Raw genomic sequence first — 22,082 nt, forward strand, 5'->3', positions numbered from 1 at the left:
TCCGGCTCTTAACAGTGGAGGGATAACAGGCTGCAGCACTTCTGGCCCACCATGACCGGGTGTATCAAGCTCCTGAACCATCATTTTTTTTTCTGTAATGAATCAAGTAATATTTTTATTTCACACTTTCTTATACAACAGATGGTAAAAATTTCTGGGACTAATTTATTATTTACATCCTAATCCCTGATGGCTTCCAATGGCATGTCAAGATACACAGCTAGTTCTTCCTTTAGCAGTTTTAGGTTTCCCAAGATAAGCCCTTCTGAATAATCATCCTAGAACCAGACGTTTGAACTAACCCAGTTGGATTTTAACTGCTACCATTTCTATAAAACCTCCAATCAAACTTGCAAATCAAATTTGTCATCAGAGTTATGAAAAGAAAGTGCATCCATTAATGAAGTAACATTTTGGTGTGTATGAGGAGAATGTTCTAGAAGTGCAGATGAATTGATCAAAAGATTCCAAACAATAATTTTTTCTGTTCCTAATTTTAATTATTTTCTCTAACTGATCTCGGTATGTTAAGCACGAATTATTACATGGTCTTAGACCAATTATATGTCCATAATCTCTACTATGTAGGTGAAAATTTTAATTTACGAGAAAATTCATAAAACTCAACTATAAGTCATATAGAGATTAAGTGAGACCATAACAATCTCAAATTATTATATCAGACCATATAATAATTTCTCCATTTAACTAAGGTGGACCTTCCGCATTACATGCCAAGAAATCTATTTTAAATTTCCATTCACGAACCTCTAAATTTTCAAGATTTTGGAGTCTCACGCACCGTGTGGGACCCTTACTTATATGCTTCAAGTCAGCTAGATTCTCCAAGTCCATAACATATCTTTTAAATATGATGGATCCAGCTTTTCATCACTTGGAAGTCATGTTGGTTGAAAAACGCCTTATATTTATATTTTACCGTTCCAAAACCATAATGTTTCCACATTTTTCAGAGTAATGCTGAAATTTCATAGATATGTGCATGTATTTAATCACAATTTCAACTATTAATTATCTAATCAACCACTTTAATTGCACATTATCTTCTAAAGTGTACCCTTCACTTTAGAGGAATGGAATAACTGTGTCTGCGTAAGATGAAGCTGGCCGGTTGTGAGATATTATCATTTATTTATGACACAAAATCACATTGATTAACTTGCAAGGCACTAAACTGTGAACTAGTCTAATAGAATCCATGAGTCAAATCATCAAATTAATGCTGTTTTGCTAATATGAGTATGTCTTGAGCATAACTGCATAATACATTCTTCTTAAAGCTTCTTGGGTCCATCCGTTCATATTAGAAACAATCATCATTCATAAGTTCCTAATTGCAAGTGACAAGAAATGTATTTTCTTAGAGACAAGCTGTTCTTGTTAAAACATTACTACCTTGATGATTCATTTAAGTGTAATGTTGATAAATCAGCTTCACAGTATGATGTAGAATCTTGGTGATACAAAGCTAAAGGTTTGTGGTTTTGTAACAAGCCTAGGCTAACTATAGATATTGTGAAGCTACACACAAGAATTGTTAAAAAAAAAAAAACCACAAGAAAATGCCAAAAAAATTAAATGAAAAGAATGAAAGAAATTGCTCCACAAGAAATACTGTAAAATCATGATTATAATTATACATCAAAAATCGGTTTAATCCAGCTATAGATAACACACTGAAGTAAGATTTCAGGAATTTCCTTTAATAATATCATCTTCTGTAAAATTACATGCTGGTATTTCTGTGCTATTCAATTCTATGATTTAGAGACAGGTAATGACAATATTCTATAAGGAGTACTCTTCACTGATATCACTGAAGCCTAAAGAAAGATATAAGAGGTTCATATACATCTCGGTGAGCATTTTCACCCATAACATAATCTGCATGTGCATAATCATTTCTATACTGCACTACTAGCTTATCTGCATCATGATCTTTAAGAATTTCTAACAGACGTTGCACATCCTTAACATCAGAAAGAGCATCAGCCCCTCCATAACTCAGGAAGATAGGAAGGTCATTTGGAAGTCTTGTCATGTCATATACTGGAGGAGTGGGTTGTCCATAGTGTTTCATGTTCTCATCTCGGTTCTCATAATCAAACATTGAAGTGGTTCCTTCTCTGATCACTAACATCCATATATGATTAAAATTCATATCACCTCATGAAAAACAAAAACTATTCTTATTAACAGCTATTATCAGTTAAATTTCCAACATCCATGCTAGTAAGTTATATGCTTTCTTTTTATCATGAAATATAGGATATATTGGTGTCTGCATGATACTTAAATTAGGGAAATATGACCACTTACTCTGAGATAGATGGATCATGTTCTTTGTTGCTGTTGACTGAGGCTCATGATCCAAAAAAACATTTACAATCGAAGGGTTCAGGCAGCAGTTTTGGCCTGAAAGCATAATAGTGTTGTCAATATAGGAAACAACGTGTTAAATATAGACATTTCTTTTGGTGGTTGAGGGGAGGGGGTTCCTCAGGGTTAATAGCATAATAAGAACATGAATGAAACCTGTGAAAGAGGTCAACAAGTTGGTGCAGTCAATGCCTGTGTTATTGCACAAGTCCTTTAGAAACTTAATAACAGAATCCCTATTCAAACATGAGAAAAAAAAAAAGAAATTAGACAAACCCTCATATGATTGGAGTCACTAACAAGCTTAGTCATAAACTGGTACTTCTCAATTTCATCCCCCAAAGTTGTATGTATTATGATTATTATCACGTCTTACAGAAAATTTGGTTACCAAATTAGTCCCTCAAAAATTTAAAACATTGATGTATTTGTCCTACAAAGACTTCGTCACTGAACTAATTCTCTAAAGATTTAAAATATCAGCATGCTGGACCTTATGAAGAAACAAAGGGTAAGAAAAACTCTTTTAAGGGTCAAATTTGGTGATAGATTAAATATTTGAAGACATTTCAGTGATAAAATCTTTGGAGGACTAAAGTGGTGACAAAAAGAATCTTTGAAGGACTAATTTGGTGACTAAAATGTTTGAAAGACTAATGTGATGATGCATATAACTTTGGAGGATCAAATTCATGATTCTCTTAAATATTAGTTACTTTACATTCAATGGAAAGCACAATTTCACATCAGGATGGATTCTGGCTCTGATCTTATTCTATCCACCTAGAATTTTGAGAAATTTCTTGTATTATATTCATACAACATAAAAAGTTTGAACTATGAGGAAGTAACATTGCAGCCTTCTTATTCTTAGCCACAGTGCAAAGAAATGAATGACAATGAATGATAGATAATGAGAGTTACTTACCCTCTCATATTAAATTCAAAGATTCCCAAATTGTACAGTGACTGTAGGGAGGTAAAAAAAAACAGATTTTTAGTGACAATCTTTTGAATTTTAAAAACAGAAATTTTCTTTTCCTTTTTTCTTTGTCCAAAAATAAAAGCATGTTTATAACTAAATACCTCTGCAATAAAGTTTTCAGCAGCATTTTTAGCTAGGGGTGAAGTCAGCTGACCAACATAAGCAATTGGGCTAAGTAAGGCAGCTGATCTCAACATGTTAAGTAACTGATCTTGGGAAAGAGCAGCCAATGCAATCAAAGTTCCCTACAAAAGAATTCAACACTCTTCAGTCAGCATCACATTGAAGAAAACCAAAGACAAGAAGAGCGAGTGCAGCATGCGAAATTCACCTGTGAATGACCAACATAGTGCATTTTTTGTCCAGTTAGATCATGCACATACTTGAATGTGGCTGGAAGATCATGTGCAACTAATTCATCCCATGACCAATTCCAATAATCCTAAAGAAAAAATAACTTAACATAGAACCAAACAAATTGCTGACCATAGGAAGTGAAACAACATTTAGTAGACAAACTAACCGAGCTATTAGAAGGTAAAGATGTATGTTGCCGGCTAAATTTGGTTCCACGAGTGTTAGCAACCCAAACATCAAACCCATTATCCACCAAAAGGAATGCAAGAGACTGGTTTGAAGGTAGCAATAACCATGTTATGCCATCCTGCAACCACAACATCACATTAATTGCCAACATTACCGACAAAATCCATGACATATAGTTGCTCATGAAACTATTAATTAATTTAGTAACCATGAAAAGTCCATGCTGTAGAAGAACCGGTGGCCCCCTTGATTCTCTTATTCTAATTCTTGCCAAGTTAAGAATATAACCATCTTGCGTTGTCACCTAAAAACCAATTACAATACACAAAATAATAAGCCAGTTAGTAGCTACTAGCTGCTCTAAATCTTGCTGATTTCTGATCAGAAACAAGAAACAGATGCAAGCACAGTATATACCAAGTGTTCTTCACAAGTTTTGCCTTGTGGCATCACCATTGATAAGCAAATACCATCACTAGGGGATGATGACAATGTAGTGGTAGTGCTAAGTGGTGATAATTTTCTTCCAGTTGCAAGAGTTAAACCCCAGAAGAGAATCACAAGGAGTGTTGAGACTGATGTGTTTGCCATGTTCTGTTTCCTGGTACATTAATCTTCCCAATCCAGACATTATTATTATTATTTATACACGCAGAAAACAGGAAAAAATAATAGTACTAAGGTATTCACATGAGGGGTTTTAAACCACCTTTTTGTCAACAGGGGCTTAAACAAAAGCATGCGTGGGGTCTACCAAGGAGCCACTATTATATAATTTAAATTGTAGAGAATTTTGGATTTTGTTGCCACGGTTCTTTTATTAACCTGGTAAGAAATGTGTGGATGGTCTTTCATTGCAGAGGTGACCCCTGACCAGACCAATTTGGCACATATAAAAAGCAAAAACATGTGCCTTGAACAAAAATAGTATGTATTAGTTCCTCTACGTTTAGTCTTGCCTCCAAATAAGGCATTGGAAAACACACTGGAAGTCTTGCTTATTATAGACGCATGGAATTTTACAGATATATTCACACTTAGGATAAATTAACATATTAGCTTTTTTTTCTGGAAGGTATTTTCACTGTCAAAAATCATGGGACTAATTTATGAGGAAGTAAATTATCAGTTTAGGGGCAACTCCTCTCCCCATAAATGTTATTCTATCCACATAATCAAAAAATGAAACTCCTCTTGTAAAGTTCAAGCTACTAGTCACTTATGTTATCTTGTGGGTACAAATTAGCTTAATTAATAAGTATCCAGTACATTGTACCGATATTTTTCAAATTGTTAGGAGAAATTAGCTTGTTAGGTATACTAGCAGGTTGTTATTAGTCTGGTAGTAGTATTTGTTAATTTTAATGAGCTCTATACCAAATTAATAGGACAATATTTAAAACTATTGTTGAAATATAAATGATTAATTTAAATAAATATATAATACACATTCAAGTTTGCAATTAGCAATAAGATAATATGGGATGGTAGGAATTGAATTATTACTCGTTCCTTTAAGTAATCAGGATTGAGTAGCTGAAGTTATAATAATAGATACTAAGCAACCAATAATTAAAATGGAAAAAAATGAAAAGATATTTGTGTTAGTGGTGACGGTTAATTAAGTTCAAAACAAGATGAAACATCATTGAATATAAGACGAAGATTATGGACAAAATGCTTATGTGGCTAAATAATAAAGATTTAAGTTATCGAAATGATATTTTTACTGTTTGCGCTTCAAGTTTTTCGGAGTTTTCTTTTTTGCAATTAAAACTAGAGTGCGAAAAGAATAATTTCATAGAAGAGTAAGGAAAATCAAGAAATATTTTGGGTGAACCCAGGATATCCCAACCAGTAGTCAAAGATTAATTCTTTCAATTTTGATCACATGTTTAAAGGATAAAATCATGTATATTATGTAGGTTTAAGAGATATTCGGCACCAGATAATGAAAAAAAATGTGACTAATGCACCAGTGAAATGTTTATTTTTTTTTTTAAAGGAAACATAGTTATATTATTTCTTTCATGACTTGTGAAATGATAAAAAAAGAGATATAATTAAACACGTGAGAGCTAACATAAAATCTTAATCCTTATTGAGTTATAAGCTACTAGATTGGCATGCCTTTTGACAAAACTCACCCTTTGAGAAATTACAAAACTTGCTCTAAATCTATTAAGAATAGCATGAAAATCAGTAGAGCCCTTGATGTTTTTGACCATGTTATCAACTACCAACTTGCAATCAAGTTCAAAAATTACATTGTGCATGCCAAGTTCATGAGTCCAGTTTATGGCTTGATGTAGAGCCCAAGCCTCTGCTTCTCTAGGGGTGCTGGGACTCCATTTGCCGTTGCTGTCAATGCTTTGATGAAATTGCCATTTTAATCTCTTAAACACAAGCCAGCGCCAAACAATTTAGCATATTCAAATATAGCTGCGTCTACTTTGCATTTTACATGATTTTTCTGAGGTGGAGACCATGTGGTGAGGGTGCTGTCATCTGGATTGGATCGAAGATGTTGATTGAATGAATAGGACTCCTTCCATTGATTAACGGTCTGCATGTTTAGTGATAGAGCCACGTCGGTGATGTGTTTATTTAATGATCAATGAAATTAATTAAAACTTGGGAGATGAAAAGATAAGTAAAAACGTAACGTGTATTGGTGTATATAACTGAATTTGCTTACATGACAATTAACAATAAAACCCATAAAAAAAAAAACAGCAAATTTATACCTTTTTACGGAATTTTACACTGAAAAAAATGAAGCCTTCTTGACATATTATCTTTAAAATGGACAATTTTCAACGTCATTTCCTCTCTTTGATTAACCATCTTGGGGATGGTTTCTTAATCATTATTGAAGAAATTAACATCAAAATCATCAGCTGGTATTTCTTGAATTTCCAAAATGTTGCTTATTTGGGTAAACTATTTAAGCATTGAAAGAAAGCTTTTCAAGTGAAGTCGTTGATTCTAGAAAATTTTCATCTCTATAAAAAAATTCCTCTTGAACATTGCATTAATTCTTTTTAATGTCCAACCATTGTAATACATTGTTAAGATAACTTTTCCACTCTTGAACATAAGTTTATAAAGCACTCCTCACATGAAGGATGAAGAATTTATGAAGCTAAGGCGAGCAACTGCAGGCCAAAATAAAATTTCTTTCTTTCTTCATACCCCATTGTCCGGAGGCTCTTCGCTATGCGAAGGTATGGGGGAGGGATGTTGTACGCAGCCTTACCCTTGCATATGCAAAGAGGCTGTTTCCGGATTCGAACCCATGACCAACAAGTCACCAAGGCACAACTTTACCGCTGCACCAGGGCTCGCCCTCTGCAGGCCAAAATAAAATATCAGAGCAAAATTTGATGATAATTGGTAATAACTACGTTGCTACTCTGTTTATCAAATTGAATGCCTAATCCAGTATCTGCAGCCATCTCTATCAATATTGGTGCTTAGAAGAACCATTTATAGTTGTTTACTTATCGGATTTTCCAGCAATATGTGTGGTAGAAGCATCCTTTATACTTGTTTCAGATGTTTTTGTGGCAGTATCAAACACTTTGGATCTTGTAAGTTTCCTTCTAAGGAACTGAAATTCCAACCCTCTAGGTTTTATCTTCCCAAGCAATTGCCATCTTTTAGGTGTAATCTGTCCCAGCATTTTCATCTGCTCCTTTCTGAACTTCTTAGTTGCATACCAGATTCCACCTCTCCATCCTAAGGCATACCTGTATATAAGCTAAAGTGAGAACTTATAACCAAAAGGAAATTAAAATGTTTAAATCCATTGAATGCAAAATATCAAAAGAAAATAAAAATCAATGTGCATGGCCTATGAAGTAAAAACACATTTGAGAGAGGAAACTTGTTCACGTCAAACATGTACACCAACACATACGATCAACGCGTCAAAGGCAATACTCCTACCTCTAATATCTTGTTGGAATGTTTAAACGGATGCTAATAGATGCCAATATATAGCATGACAATATTCCCTTTTACTGATTAACGCATTATTTTGTAAGTGGTTTTTACTTGGGCATTTTGTTCATATCAAGCATGTATGTCAATCCAATATGAAATCAAATACTAATACTATAGTATATTTCAAATCAAGAAACAGCCATATTGAGGAATGATATGTATTTGAGAAAACAGGAATTAGAGATAAGAAATGAAATGTGTAAGAGTTTAAGGGAGAGAGTGACACATTATACCCCCACCCCCTCCCCCTTTTTCATCCCACTCCCAAAGTTCTTCACTGTTTGCAAAAATACACCTGATATTAATCTTTGCCATTGATTGATTATTTTGTCATCCTAAAAGTTTTATGAAACCATTAGTATATGGAGTAAAAAGTTTTACATCATGAAACCATTCACGTAACCTTTTAGTTCTGTCATCCTCATTCCTCCTCAATGTATTTACCTTGCTCACAGTGTCTCTATCTCTAGTCTAGGCACAAATCAATGTTCTGTCCTTTCCCTAGTACATAACATAAAAGAACAATCCAAGAAAAATCTCAAAAATAGATAAATAGGTATAGGGGGTTTGTCAACAAGGGCACAGCATGGTATGTAAACTTGCTGTGTGAAGAAGAACCCAAACATTGTTAGGGTTTTGGCCTTTTGGGCCAGCAGGATTAGTTGAGTATTATGTCAGAATGGTAAACTCAATCACTAAGAAAAGAATCACAATGATCTGAACAAGAGATTTAGAGTCAATGGATGAGTCAGGGCAAGACTTTCCACTATAATAGTAACTTATAGTTATGCACAATTAAACTTCTCCAATTCTTAAGCTTTGTAGTTTATCATCAAAACATTTTGATCATACAGCAACCAAAGCCCTTTTCCAACTCAGTAGGATTGGTCACATGCATTAAACAACTTTCTGCAATCTTTCGTAATAACCATGGCATGCTATAACCTTTCAAGTTTTTGCATTTCATTATAGAAATTTTTCAACCATCAACATTCATACTTTTGTATATGGTCCACAAAATCAGCCAATGCTCTCTCTCTCATGAAATATAACTAAGAATATGTTAAGGAGCAGGCGCAGGCAGAGCATGTTGTTTGCAAGTAAGTGTGGGAACAAACCCGATAATCAAGGAGGTTCCAGCAGTGGCGACACAAGCAGGGATACTACAACCTTCGGCGACAATGTCTTTGATTTCGGAATGTTGGAGATTGGTATTGTTTTTCATCTGGCGGTAACACAACACAGAATGCATATTTTATTTAGATGAAGCAATAATAAAAGGGAAAGAGATGCAGATAGATGGATAGAGACAGACAGCATTTTCAATGGATTGAAGCCTTTGATCAACTTTGGTGTCATGTAAATGGCGCAAGGAATAACCTGAGAAACAAAAAGAGAGAGAGTAAGTGAGTGAATGGGTGTTACTGTTATGCAAATAGAAGAAGACAAATAGAGAATTAGAGAGAAACACAGACCGAACCAAGCAGTGGCAACGGAAGCAATGGAAGTTCCAACTGTGAACACCACGCGATGTCTCTCAAAAGTATCCTAAAACATACCACAAATTCATGACATGAGATGAAGGAATCTATAAACGCAAAGACAAACATAAACATAGGAAAGTTGAAAGTTGAAAGTCGAACCTTGGTGGAAAAAAAAGTGTCTTCAATGGCAGCTCGTGAATTCAAGTACTTTTTTTTAAGGTTGGGCCCCGACAACACTGAACTCCTTAATCGCTGCATTTCATACGATGATGAAATGCGTTCTTCCCACGCCCAAATAACAACCTTCCACTGTCACGGAAAACCGCTTACTTCTTCCCCAATTCAATTCATCGCCCTCAAATTAATAACCAATAATATTAAGGGAAGTTTGGTAGAACAGAACTTTTTTTATCCTTGGAAATCATAATAATAAATCCTGGAAATTATGTTTGAATAAATAAAATTTATTTGGTTTATCATACCAAATATTTAGACAAATTTTTTCAACCAAAGAGTTATGTCATTTTTTTATCATTTATTTTAATTTTAATGTAATAAGAATAATATATCATTTTTATTATAATAAAAGAAAAATTAAACTTGAAAAATAAAGATTCTAACTTATTTTATAAGAAAGCTTTTGTGAAATACTGTTTAAAAGTATTTTCGAGAAACAATCTTTTTCAGGAATGTTGATTTTTTAAAATAGATATCATGAGAAATTATGATTCTCAACCTAAGATTTCAGATGATTAAGGAAACTATTGTTTTATGGATAATTTTTTTAGTTCTAAAAATATTTTTAATAGGAAATATAACATGGAAATGTTATTATGGGTATTATTAAATATATGTTTGGTTAACTATTAAAACTGATTAGGATTATTTTTTATATTTCCAGCCATGATTAAAACATATATTTAGTTAAGTTATTTTTGCCTGAGAAGATATATTATAATTACTAAAATATTCTTATTAAAAAAAATCATTAAACTTCCTGTGTTCCTCTTCATGCGTTTGACCATAATTTAAAAAAAAATAAGAATTGTCTATTAAAAAAACATGAGACGAAAAGGAAAAATTATCCTAAAATATAGGAATAAAATTTACAATAAATCAAATTATGAGAACATTAATTTGGGAGGAATAAAATTTCGGGATGGAAAAAAATTTAAACGCGTATTTCCATAAATAACTAAATAGTGCATGAATCAAATCCATCCTTCGCAGTAATCAAGGTGGTGGCAATCCAGAACAATAAGTAACCAATCCAGGATTTTGGGCTTTGGCCCATTTCACCCAAAATATAAACTAACTAGACTATTACTTGTATAAATTTATTATGCCTAACGATAATACATCAAATTATTTCATTAAATTATAAGTTTTGATTCATTTAGTTTCTAAAGTTATGAATACATCAATTTGAATAAACAATATATATACTGATAATGTATAAGTATTTTTTTATTATCATCTAATAATAATCAATAAATTTGTTGTTTTTATATTAATAACCTTAAAAATTATAATAAAAATAATTTGATTGATTTAAACCATCATTTTTAATATATAAAATTTTTAGACGTCATTTAAAAAAAATTCACCGTCTAAGAATGTCAAACACTGAAATGACTGTCATTTAAAAATTCTAAAGATTAAAATGGCATTATTTAATTTCAAAATCTAAATTAATCATAATTTTAGTGATTGATTCATTGTGTAATTTTTCTTACTGTAGAGACATTGAACATGCATATTATAAAAAGCAGCAGTTCTACCGTGAAAAAGAAAATTATAATGTATTAAAACATCAAGTTTTTACAATAAAGCTCTTTGGTCTGGCTCTTTTAAACTAGATTTCGGGTTAAAAATTGAAACTTGAAAAAGTTGTATTGATGAATAAGTACATCCAAGTTGACTTTAGATTACTCAAGTGTGGGAGGGGAGTATGAGATGATCCACAAACAAGTGCAACCAATACTGATTTCTCTAATGCATATATTTCTTTCGGGTAAGAATGCTTGTTTGAAACTATGATCAGGGTAACCAAGGATCCAAAACATTACAATCAATCAACACCTATCTACAAAGTATCTATCTTAACATCTGTTTCATATTTTTACAAAGCGGACATCACTCTGTCCAAATGCTGTTCCACATGCAGGACATTTGCGGTGCCGAAGCTCTAGATTTCTCTGAATGCATGGATTGCAGAACAGATGATAGCACTTGACAATCACAACCTGCCAAATACACGCATCAAACTTTTAGGTGTTTTTGTTGCCATATAGAATCTAGATACTACTACGTATAAACATGCAGTGCAAGTCCAAGAAAGGATGTCAAATTAGCTTTATATTTTCTTCATTTCAAAAAAATCATGATACATGACACACAAGTCATATAACTACAATGTGAAAGCAATGAAGTATAAGTAATTGGATAGGTTGGCCGGTTGTTACCTCCTTTGGACGATCAGTACAGACAGTACACTTGATCATGTTCTTGCAAATCCTTATTTCTTTTTCGAGTTTTTGTATTGTGGTTTCTCCAGTTTCAGAAGTCAGCTCATCAATTTTGCTGTTCAATTCTCCAAGTTCTTCCTCAAGCTTCTTCCGTAAACTCCTGCATGACATATACCAAGATTCTTGAGTTCCAAAACTACTTTTGCAATTCATTGCTTATTCAACCCCTAACCAACATTATTAATTCATCATTTTCACAAAACTTAAGATTTTGAATCTCTAGGTCATTATTAGAAATTAACATTGTATCTGCAAGTTGCTCGGTGCCAATGTCAAGACCCTTGTTTAAAATCCTATCCCTGGTTCAAATTTGACATAGAGTCAAAAGAAAAAATACCTTTCACTCTCCAATTCCATTTGAATAGCTTCCGTATCTTTCGGAATTTGATCGTATTCTTTCTCTGAAGAGGAAACAGCAGACTTGAGCAACTTCAATTCCTTCTCAGTATCGCCCAATTCCCATTTTGCAAATTCCAGGGTGACTGCAAGGTGTTTTTCTTCTTGATTACATTTAATGGCATCGGATAGAATAGCTTTCGTCTACAGGATTCAAATTTTTGTTTGCAACAGTAAGCAGCTGCTGCAGCATATTTGTTCAGCGTAAAATCAAAATAAATTAGAAAATAAAGGGGCCAGTGGAGAGAGAGGGGTCAGACAGCAGAGCAAGTTTGACCTGCTCTTCACTGTGTGTAATCCTTGTCTTTGAATGTTCTATTGATGTATTAATTTGTTGAAGTTGCTTAGCTAAGGCCTGCTTCTGGGACATTAAAGTGTTGTGCGCCTGTTTTGTCTTCACACTATCTGATACAAGCTGCATTAAGATTGCAATATTATAAAAATGTGCTATCAGTAAACAAAAGTCAAATTATTTTATTTAAGAGCAAATACGCTTGTTTTTAGTAAATAGCACAACATTCTGTGCATATTAAGTTCCTCTTTAGAGTGAGACTTTGTCCTGCCAAAATCAATTCCTACAGCAAAAATTCATGGTGTTTGAGAGAATTGATTTGTCTAGGTATTTCTCCAAAATCAATTATCCCAAATTTCAAGGTTGATCCAGAGTTTATTCTAGGAGATACTTCCCACCAGTTCTCTGAAAACCTTCCTAATTTGATTCTATCTTGTAAGATTCACCATAACTTGTATAAATCCTCTTTAGTACCTTGACACTTCTAAAATGATTTTTTTATACATTAACCAGATATGCTAATTTTTTCAGATCAATTCATACATAACCAGTTCTTCAAAATATTTGCAAAAGGTCAATATAGATACAAAGTTGAAGCATATATTTTTCATCAACCAGATTAGCAAAAGCCCGGAAAATAGCCTAAGCATTACTGTAGTGCATGGGAAAATGGTGAAGATCATAACAAGGCAGTGTTTAGAAAAGATAAAAGTAAGACATACCTTAATATTATAGTCATCCCTCTCGATCACCTGGTCCAACAGATTTTGGTTCTGTGTCTGCATATCTTCATATGCTTGACCAATAGTCTGCATAAAAGCGATCAAATAATTATATTACAAGAAATAAGAGTAAGAGTATGAAGGGGAAGAAAAAGTCAGATAGCAAACCTCAATTTCGGATATATATGCCTCTGCCTCAGCATCTTTAACTTTAACAGCCTCAGTCAGCTCCAAAATATCCCTGAACACGGAAAGATAAAATATGGAGATGGCATGTATCAACAGAATAATAGAAAAGCCAGATTATACAAACATTTATTCCATTCATATGAAGACAATCAAAATGCTAAAGAAAGAGAAAAAAAAAAACATTTTACTTTTCTATCTGACAAAGCAATGCAAGCAAGTGAACAGAAATCACAGTATCAAACAACTAACAAACACAGGGACCCATTTAGGATAGACTCTGATATCATGTCAAAAAGTGAGTTTGGACCTAACTCAACCCAACAAAATCAGCTTGTAAGGTAAGGATTGCTCCCCACTTATATAGTTTATCTCGGTATCTTTAGTTGATGTAGGACTTCAACATATTCCATTTTGCCCATGGCTACCCGTCATGTGAGACTTTCAACACTCCCCTCTATCTAGGGGTGATCACAATTTAGGTGACTTTTTCCAACAAAAATAAATAATAAATATTGTTTCACTTCAGAAATTCCATGCCACACATTCACTCCATGATAAAACTCAAAAGGGGCTCATGCAAATAGCCTAGCACAATCTCCCTAGGTAAGCAGTCATGAATGTAAAGCAGCATAGTATATTGGCCAAAAGAGAAAATCCTTCAACAACTCTATATAAACTTTAGCCCGTCTACCTTCCCCACTCCTCATCACCAAAGACTTTTCTCCCAAAATAAACAAACACAAACATTTATAAGGGAAGAAAAAACAATAGACATTACACAAGTTTGTCAATGAAGCAAAATCATAATCAATGTAGAAGTACACCAAAACACCAACCTCTCAGATGCATCCAGCTTGGATCTCAAGTCCTCTATTTCAGCTTCTGCGGCAGAAAGCCTTTGTTCACAAGCAGCTTCAGCTTCGTTAGCAGCTTTTACTCTCAACTCTAGGCTATGCTCGTCTAAAGCATTCTTCAGCATTTCAGCTTGAGAGTGAGCTTTTCTTTCAGATTCTCTTACTTCTGAATGTCTGAAATCCAATTTTTACAGCATATCAAGATCAAACCATCCAAGTATACAGAAGAGAATAAAATTTTGAGTTGAATGCAAAATAAATTCTCTAGTCAGTTACCAAGTACAACTAAATGTTTTATCTTATGTTCAATTTAACAATAAAACCTTCACAAGTTGTGCACCATGAATGGAAACACCTGAGACCAAAGGAAAAGACTAAAAACTACATATATTTCTGATTGATTAAACTGTACAAAGGATACATGAATATCCAGATAGATACAAAGATTATGGGCTTGCTTGGTATCCACTACCCCTCTTCCCCCTGGACTGGGGAGACGTATGAGACAGTTGATAAGAGTCTCCATTGAGATGTCAATCTTGTCATAGAATAGACACTTTGAGCCTTCTTTCAAATATCACAACATGTAGTGTAGGAGAGATAATGAACCAACAATGAAGGTTCAATGAACTGCCATAAAAAAGAGACCAATTGTAGTTTCCCTGCACTCAATCATCACATAACTTGGCATAAAATAATTGGTGGTCAGTGGAGACTTGGTTCACAGGCTGATATTGAGTGCAGCTCCTTAGACACTAATACCCATGAACAGTAAATGCATTTTAGCATGCGATACATGAACATACTAGTTCCAACAATATGAGCAAAAATCACCACTATGATGTATCAGCATATACTTTATAAGACATTGTACCTCATAAATTTAACTACATGAAATTATTGCCAACACTTTACAACTTCCAATTAGCATACCTTTTATCATAATTCTCCTGGCCATGCATATCCAGAATAAACTCTAATTCCTGATTCTCCTTCTGTAACTTTTCAGTCTGCACCAAAATATCGTTATCAATTATTTGAAATTTAGTTTAGAAAATCAAGAAGACCTCTAAAATCACAATCAAATAATGCTAGATAATTTTAGAAAGCAAAGATACATATGCACATCCATGATACAAGTCAAAGACAAAGGTAAACATTTGCAATCATATCTGTTTCAGTCACAGACATACTCAAGATTCAGAAAGTAATATAGATAAGTGGTACAAATCAAACTTAAACCCGAACAAGACAACTGAGAAGTGTTACTGCTATACAACAGAGGTAATTGAATAAGAAAATACCTATAGATCAAGAAAGGCACAAAGGTAAAGCCAAGAGCAGACTTACCAATGTTTTTAAAGACTTGATTTCCAAAACCTGTTCAGCACATTTGTTTGTAAGGCTCTTAAGTTCACTTGTCTGCTTCAAAACAAAGTAATTAACAAACCTTAACGCTAAAAAAGTATATATTGTTTGTATTCAAGGGCAAAAACTTTGGCCTATATGCTCTTTCAGCACGTTCCAACCAACATGATTTCTCGTGTCATTAAATTCAAGGTGGTGTTGTGTTAGTCAAAAAAAAATATTTCCAATTTGATCAATGACCACATTTTATCATATACTAACCATAGTGTTTTATCGAATAAACATGATTTATTACAACGGCCAGTGGACAATTTTAAGATTGTATCAAATTGGAAGTTTCTCATTGACTTTCTATAATTTAACATGCGTACAGAACTATGTCAGTTTGATTAAACAAGACATAGACACTTGGAGTTCAATGTCTAAAGGAACAATTAACAATTTTGCAGCATATATTTGTTGGATTCAATAATGTCATTTTACATTGTCAACAAAGTCAAAAGAGCTTTTACTTGTCAGGGCATGCTAGAGATATATTTCAAAACTATCCTTGTCTTTTTCCCAACAGCTTAGCATTTTAGTGAATCATTTCTGGACATTTTACAACAAAAATTAAGATGGCTAAACACTTATGCTCTAATGAAACCCCAATTCCTTGTAAAAGTGACAACCCATTGTAGAGACTCAATATAACTAGATAGATTTCTGTGGAAGCCCTATCAGAAAGTAAGTGGGAAAGAAAATGAAAGGGCAAATTATATTGGATCAGTTTGTGAATACAACCTTCATGCTCAATGCTTCTCTTAGTGAATGTGTTTTCTCACGTAATGATACAGCCTCATGAGCTGCGTCTTTCCATCGCTTTAATTGACCTTCCATCATTCCCATTTCTTTAGATAAAGCTGAAGCCATAACATGAAACTCAGATTTTATATCTTTTCTCCCTGAAACATTTAATAATGTAACTTGTAAGAAACTAGGATCCAATCACATGAACCACAAGTCTAAACACAGAACAAGTTATATGCAGACCAGTATCCTGTTTAGCTTCTTCCATTTTAATTTCAAGATCATTCTTTTCAATAATACACTTCTGCAACTGAAGCTCTAGGTCATCAATCCTATGGTCAGAATTGCCAAGGATCTGTCTTGCACTATCAGCAGACTCCAATTTCAAATTTAGTTCATTCTCCCATTTTGCAACATGAACATTGCCAGCCTAAAGAAGCATTTAGAATAAAAAATGTAAAGGGGGAAATGACAAATATTACATTAAAACCAGACTGCTACACTACTAAAGGGGAAAAAGGAAATCACTATTAACCTGCAGAGATTCTACTGATGTTTTATATCGGGTCAATTCAGTCATCCAATGTTGAAGTTGATCATTAGCCAAAGAGTATATTCGAGAAGTGCATACATACTTATCATCTTTCAGTTCATTCTGGAAATAAGCATAGAAGAAAATAAACTTTTACATGAACTCTAATAAATGCATCTTAACAATTCGAGAAAATATGACTAAACCATCATATTAGATAATCCAAACATACAAACCTGAAGATCTTGGAACTGCTTTGTCAAGGTCTGATTGTCTTCTTGTGCATCTTGAAGCTCAGAAAGACGATCAGCCTCCACTATCTATGACATTAAGCAATCATATATCTACATTAGATAGATGACAAGGACAAATGGATTACAGATACAAAGAGAAAGATAATCACACAACGAAAACCTTTGCTTCCTCAATTGAATCCTTCAATTCACGCAAACCCATAGTTCTGTCAGCAATGTTTTCAGGAGACAGGTTTCCATTCACTGCATCTGCATTGGGGGAATTCATTCCTATTGCTGCATCCTTTTGCATTTCCAGATTGACTAGTTTTCTTCTACTCTCTTCAAGTTCAGCCACAATCTCATCAAGCTCACCTTTACATATGACAAGACACTCACAAGTGACAATTATGCCAAAAATTATACAAAAAATCTCTGCATAAATCTAAGGACATTACTTCTGGTCATATCTATTCCTAACTAATTCTAACCAGACCAATTATGATCACAGTAACTTAACTCCTCTTAATAATTTTCCTAAATTACAGAATTTTGCAATTGCATAATTACAATTCTCTCCCTACTCAGCACAAAACAAAACATCCTCTACTGAGGCTGTTATTACTTTTGAATTTCACAAAAGATATTCAGTGAGCCTTGGCACAACGGTAAGGTTGCTGCCTTGAGACCAGTCACAGGTTCAAATCCTGGAAACAGCCTATCTGCTAGTAGCCTTAGGACTACATCTACCTCCCCAACCCCAATTGGTGGGAACCTCATGAATTGAGTCACCTTTTATAAATAGCTGTCCTTGCATTTCGATTCATCAAACTTAAAATGTGCATATACATTGGAATATCCAACAATTAAAACTAAAATCAAATCATATGCACTCAAATCAACCAAATTGAGTGAATTTCTATTTATACAAATCTAAAATAAAAAGGATTTCAAAATCAAATCAATTCCCATTTTATAATTTTCCAAACAAGACATTTCAATTTTATAATTTTTCAAACAAAAAAATCCATTTATAAATCATATTAGTTTCTTAAAATATTCCATTTCAAACAATAACATTTCTTCAATTTTCAATGTTTTAAAACAAGACCAGCTCATTCCAAACCGCATGGCTTCATTAGCTTGTCATTGACTTTTAATGACTATCCCCAAGGCAGAGTGCTGATCTAATCGACATACCACACTACACATTTACTTCTTCTACTTAGCATCAACTAGATAATAGGTTTCCTAATTTAACTTTGGCTCAACTTATTTTTTTTGGTGAGCAATACATAAAGAACCTAGAAACCTCTACAAAAACGAATACCAACTAAATCAGAACATAAAGCATTACAAATGAAGTCCGGTGCAATGTCAAAGATATGAAATTGAGAAGAAATCTACAAACAAGGAGTTGAAAATGAACATTATTTTCAAATAACAAACTAATCAATCATCAAAGCAATAAGAGATGAACAATGTGCAAAAGATTTTCAATGTACAATTTTGCAGTAAGAGATGGTCCAAAAAATTTAGAGTAAGCCACCATTTTGGTCTTTGAAATTTTTTCAAAACATTCAATTTATTTCTAGAAAGAGTATTAGACAAATTCAGTCCTTGAGAGATACTATTTCAGTGATCAAAATGGAGATTTATTCATACCTCATAATATTACCACTTTAACTGAAAAAGATCATTAAGCACAAGGAAACCTTTATTCAACCATGACATGTAACATTTAAATCATAGCATATGATAATCAATATCATTAAAATTCACACTTTTTTTTATTCTAAACTTTATAATAACTGAAGTAGTTAAACAAAAGAAAAACAAACATTTCAGAGACCTGCAAGGCGTTTAATCTCAGATTGATCTTGTGAGCACTCATTGATAGAATTTTGAATAGCAACAGTATACTCTTTATGTTTTGCATGGAGAGTATCAACCACTTCACGGAAATTATCTGCCTCCTCTTTCGTCATATCATCAATCTTAGACATTTGGATTTTAGCATCTGCAAACCAAGAATGAGTGACAATAACAGCTCATTTATATAAATTTCTTCAAAGTATCCTACAACATTGATATCAGATAGAAAAAGAGCAAATCAATCATTAACAAAAACTATATACAGAAACCGGATAGCATATCATATGTTTTTTACCTTCAGAAGATAAATCTTCATGTAAAACCTGAGCTATACTGCCTGCTCTTTCCATCTGATAATCAATGGTATCTTTTAAGAGTTTCAACAGCTCCCTTGTAGATGACTGACGCAAAGCAAGGGCTTCCTTAACACAACTAATGATCTCGTCATCACTGATTCCTTTAATAGAATCTTTCTGGATTAATCTACATAGAAATATATCCTCAGCAGGACACAAAGGAAGTGAACCTAGAGAGTAAATCAAGTTAGTCTCTTGAATTACTTTTATACTGTAAGAAAAAACTACTTGTGGGTGTGTATACCTTGAGGATTATCAATGTCAGTCAAATGTTGCAATGTGTCTTTGCCTTTCCCTCTCCCAGCTCGTATTCCAAGAAGAATCATATCGTCAACCAACTAGAACAACAAATAAGAAAACTAAGCCAGCTAGCATATTATCCTACAAGAATATGACAAAAAGTGCATTGCCTCCCACTCGCCAACACCCCACAGGGCCACTGAAGCATGGACTACATACAGTGGTGTTACTTTCAAGAGAGGAAAATACTAAACCCAACAGAGTGCAGCCGGTACAGAAACCAAAGCATGATGACAAAGAATAACCTGAGTCCATAGTTGGTTCAATGCAATTAACAAGTCGTCATAGGAACTTTGCTTTCCTTTTAATTCTCTAATTTTTTCTTCAAGATCATGCAAAGCATGTTTTTGGATGTCTATCTGTTGAACAAGCTGCTGATTCTGGAACTGTAAGACTCCTGGGTCAGCCTGAAGGGAGCATACCATTCCCCGTTACATGATTAAAACTAATTAAAAACTAACATTGAAAAAAAAAATATGCCACAAAGAAAGAGTTGCTGTGATGATAAACAAGAAACCAAACATTATTTTACCACAAACTCTAGTCAAGCACCTCAAAGCTCATAAAAACCCTTGCCCATCTAAATTTTTCATTTTCAAAATATATATCTATCTTTTAAATGAAAGACTCTCAATGACATGAAAGCATGACACAATGTAAAGAATCACAAGACATCAAAATCCAACCTTCCTACTCTTAATAGCCCTAGTCAGCACTCAGAAGTTAGTTGGCACTAAGCACAATTAAACTGCCACCCCCTTGTCATAAAGATGAAAATTTTATCTAAAACTGCACTACCCCAGAACTAAAGAGCCAATTCCTCAGCTCAGAGAAACCAATTACACACCCAATTTTACTAAAATTCAGAAAAGGATCGCCAACAGAAACATTGAGATAGAAGAACACAGCACATATATTAAAACACACGGATACAGAACCATGTAGAGAGAGAGAAAGGGGTTACGGTTTTGTTGGTGGCAGGAGTGTTGATGGAGTTTCGAGGCGTGCGGGAAGAAACAAACGTGAGATGAGGCCTCTTCTTTTCGGGTTCGTCGTTGTCTGAGTTTTCCATTACGATTCTGAAATTTTGAACAAAACCCCCCACAGCATAGTAATCAATATCAAAACTTGTTCAATTCTTATGAGTTCTCGATAAATAAACGATAAATGGAGTCACACAGCACAGTAAACGCACGTGGACGTGGCTCTTCTACTCTTACCAACATCGTTGTTTTCCATGTTGAGACGGTGTTTTCACTTCTTTATAAAAAATTTAAAACTTTAAATTTTTATTTTCAGTTTGGCTTATAATATTTTCATTGAATTTTTTTCTAAATTTTAAGTAAAACATATTTTTATTCTTATTTTTATTTTTTAAAATAAATATAAAGCAAACTCAAATCAAGAGTTATTTTATTTTTATCTTTTTTTCTCTCAGACTTTATTTTTTTTTTCTATTTTTTACCTAAACAGTCTTTTGTAATAACTACTCTTTTATTGATATTACTAAATGTAATGTTAGTGCGTTGCAGAATTTATTTAAATATACAAAAATATGTTAAGAAATAAAATTTTCACAACTTTATAATTTATTACAAATAATTTATGTAAATGATTGGTTTAAGATATTATGTGTTTGTTTATTAAAATTAAGTTTGTTAACCCTGAGGCATGTATGATGTATTAGCTTGTGGGGGCAGTTGTCCCCACATTTTTTAAATTTTTTATAATTTGTATATATATAATAAAAAATATTTTTGCCGCTATAAAAAGTAGGCCGTGCTCCCGTAAATTATTTTTAAAATGAATGAAAAAATATAAGTAATAAAAAAAGAATAAACTGACACCAATTTTATTATTTTATTTTTTAATTTTTTTATAGTATTAAGAATTAAAAAATTATAGGATGCAAAATAATTATAATTTATAGAAATTTAAGTATTTTGAATTTTTTTGTCATTTTGTAAAAGTTTGAAATATTTTTTATTTTGTAAAAATATTATAAATTATTTCTTATCTCACTAAGAAAAAATTATGAATTCATTATTGTTGTTAATTGTCAATTTTTTTGAGATTATCATTATAAAAAAATATATCAGATATTATAGTTTATAAATATAACTTATCAAATATTTTTTATAAAATATATATTTATTAACGTTTAAAAAAAGTAGAACATAATTACCTAGCTCTATAACCTTTAAAGATATGAGTATGATTTTATA

At 33.0% G+C, this 22,082-nt stretch overlaps 3 protein-coding genes across 6 annotated transcripts; all 3 read right to left on the reverse strand.

Moving 5' to 3' along the window:
- Positions 1-1,612: 1,612 nt before the first annotated feature.
- On the reverse strand, positions 1,613-4,551 carry LOC100797741 (triacylglycerol lipase 2). The gene is made up of 9 exons (XM_006575508.4): positions 4,349-4,551; positions 4,140-4,235; positions 3,909-4,049; positions 3,717-3,827; positions 3,487-3,630; positions 3,329-3,369; positions 2,557-2,636; positions 2,341-2,436; positions 1,613-2,154 (listed from the first exon to the last, which is right to left on the reverse strand). The coding sequence occupies exons 1-9, from the start codon at positions 4,520-4,522 to the stop codon at positions 1,835-1,837; spliced, it is 1,203 nt and encodes a 400-aa protein (XP_006575571.1). The 5' UTR covers positions 4,523-4,551; the 3' UTR covers positions 1,613-1,834.
- Positions 4,552-6,010: 1,459 nt separating this feature from the next.
- Positions 6,011-9,800, reverse strand: LOC106796781 (uncharacterized). The gene is made up of 5 exons (XM_014770084.3): positions 9,583-9,800; positions 9,415-9,487; positions 9,255-9,319; positions 9,058-9,164; positions 6,011-7,683 (listed from the first exon to the last, which is right to left on the reverse strand). The coding sequence occupies exons 1-5, from the start codon at positions 9,679-9,681 to the stop codon at positions 7,431-7,433; spliced, it is 597 nt and encodes a 198-aa protein (XP_014625570.1). The 5' UTR covers positions 9,682-9,800; the 3' UTR covers positions 6,011-7,430.
- A 1,595-nt stretch (positions 9,801-11,395) lies between these two features.
- LOC100811776 (E3 ubiquitin-protein ligase BRE1-like 2) lies at positions 11,396-21,099 on the reverse strand. 4 transcript variants are annotated; one of them, XM_003519394.5, is made up of 19 exons: positions 20,822-21,099; positions 20,103-20,264; positions 19,802-19,895; positions 19,497-19,727; positions 19,179-19,346; positions 17,508-17,701; positions 17,330-17,413; positions 17,097-17,216; positions 16,805-16,991; positions 16,556-16,716; positions 15,755-15,826; positions 15,338-15,414; positions 14,387-14,578; positions 13,530-13,602; positions 13,362-13,448; positions 12,625-12,762; positions 12,289-12,491; positions 11,889-12,051; positions 11,396-11,669 (listed from the first exon to the last, which is right to left on the reverse strand). In XM_003519394.5, exons 1-19 carry the CDS (start codon positions 20,927-20,929, stop codon positions 11,538-11,540), a joined length of 2,646 nt encoding a protein of 881 aa, XP_003519442.1. In that variant the 5' UTR covers positions 20,930-21,099; the 3' UTR covers positions 11,396-11,537. The 4 variants fall into 4 exon arrangements, 3 of the variants coding, with proteins under 3 accessions (XP_003519442.1, XP_040865015.1, XP_040865010.1); XR_005888343.1 differs by lacking the exon at positions 11,396-11,669 and having other exon boundaries at positions 11,958-12,051; positions 12,289-12,433; XM_041009081.1 differs by lacking the exons at positions 11,396-11,669; positions 11,889-12,051 and having other exon boundaries at positions 12,314-12,528.
- Between the last annotated feature and the right edge of the window lie 983 nt (positions 21,100-22,082).

The sequence above is a fragment of the Glycine max genome, chromosome 2 (assembly GCF_000004515.6).
Source record: "Glycine max cultivar Williams 82 chromosome 2, Glycine_max_v4.0, whole genome shotgun sequence".
Lineage (NCBI taxonomy): Eukaryota > Viridiplantae > Streptophyta > Magnoliopsida > Fabales > Fabaceae > Glycine > Glycine max.

Excerpts from the sequence above, each read along its gene's own strand:
- LOC100797741 (XM_006575508.4), bottom strand. The coding sequence starts at position 4,522 with ATGGCAAACACATCAGTCTCAACACTCCTTGTGATTCTCTTCTGGGGT. Across the intron at positions 3,828-3,908 it reads CTTTACCTTCTAATAGCTCG|GATTATTGGAATTGGTCATG; the intron begins GTTAGTTTGTCT and ends TTTTTTCTTTAG. Across the intron at positions 2,437-2,556 it reads CTTGTTGACCTCTTTCACAG|GCCAAAACTGCTGCCTGAAC; the intron begins GTTTCATTCATG and ends TTATGCTTTCAG.
- LOC106796781 (XM_014770084.3), bottom strand. The coding sequence starts at position 9,681 with ATGCAGCGATTAAGGAGTTCAGTGTTGTCGGGGCCCAACCTTAAAAAA. Across the intron at positions 9,488-9,582 it reads ACACTTTTTTTTCCACCAAG|GATACTTTTGAGAGACATCG; the intron begins GTTCGACTTTCA and ends GGTATGTTTTAG. Across the intron at positions 9,165-9,254 it reads TTCAATCCATTGAAAATGCT|ATGAAAAACAATACCAATCT; the intron begins GTCTGTCTCTAT and ends TGTTACCGCCAG.
- LOC100811776 (XM_003519394.5), bottom strand. The coding sequence starts at position 20,929 with ATGGAAAACTCAGACAACGACGAACCCGAAAAGAAGAGGCCTCATCTC. Across the intron at positions 17,702-19,178 it reads TGAGATTAAACGCCTTGCAG|GTGAGCTTGATGAGATTGTG; the intron begins GTCTCTGAAATG and ends TCATATGTAAAG. Across the intron at positions 11,670-11,888 it reads GTACTGATCGTCCAAAGGAG|GTTGTGATTGTCAAGTGCTA; the intron begins GTAACAACCGGC and ends TGTATTTGGCAG.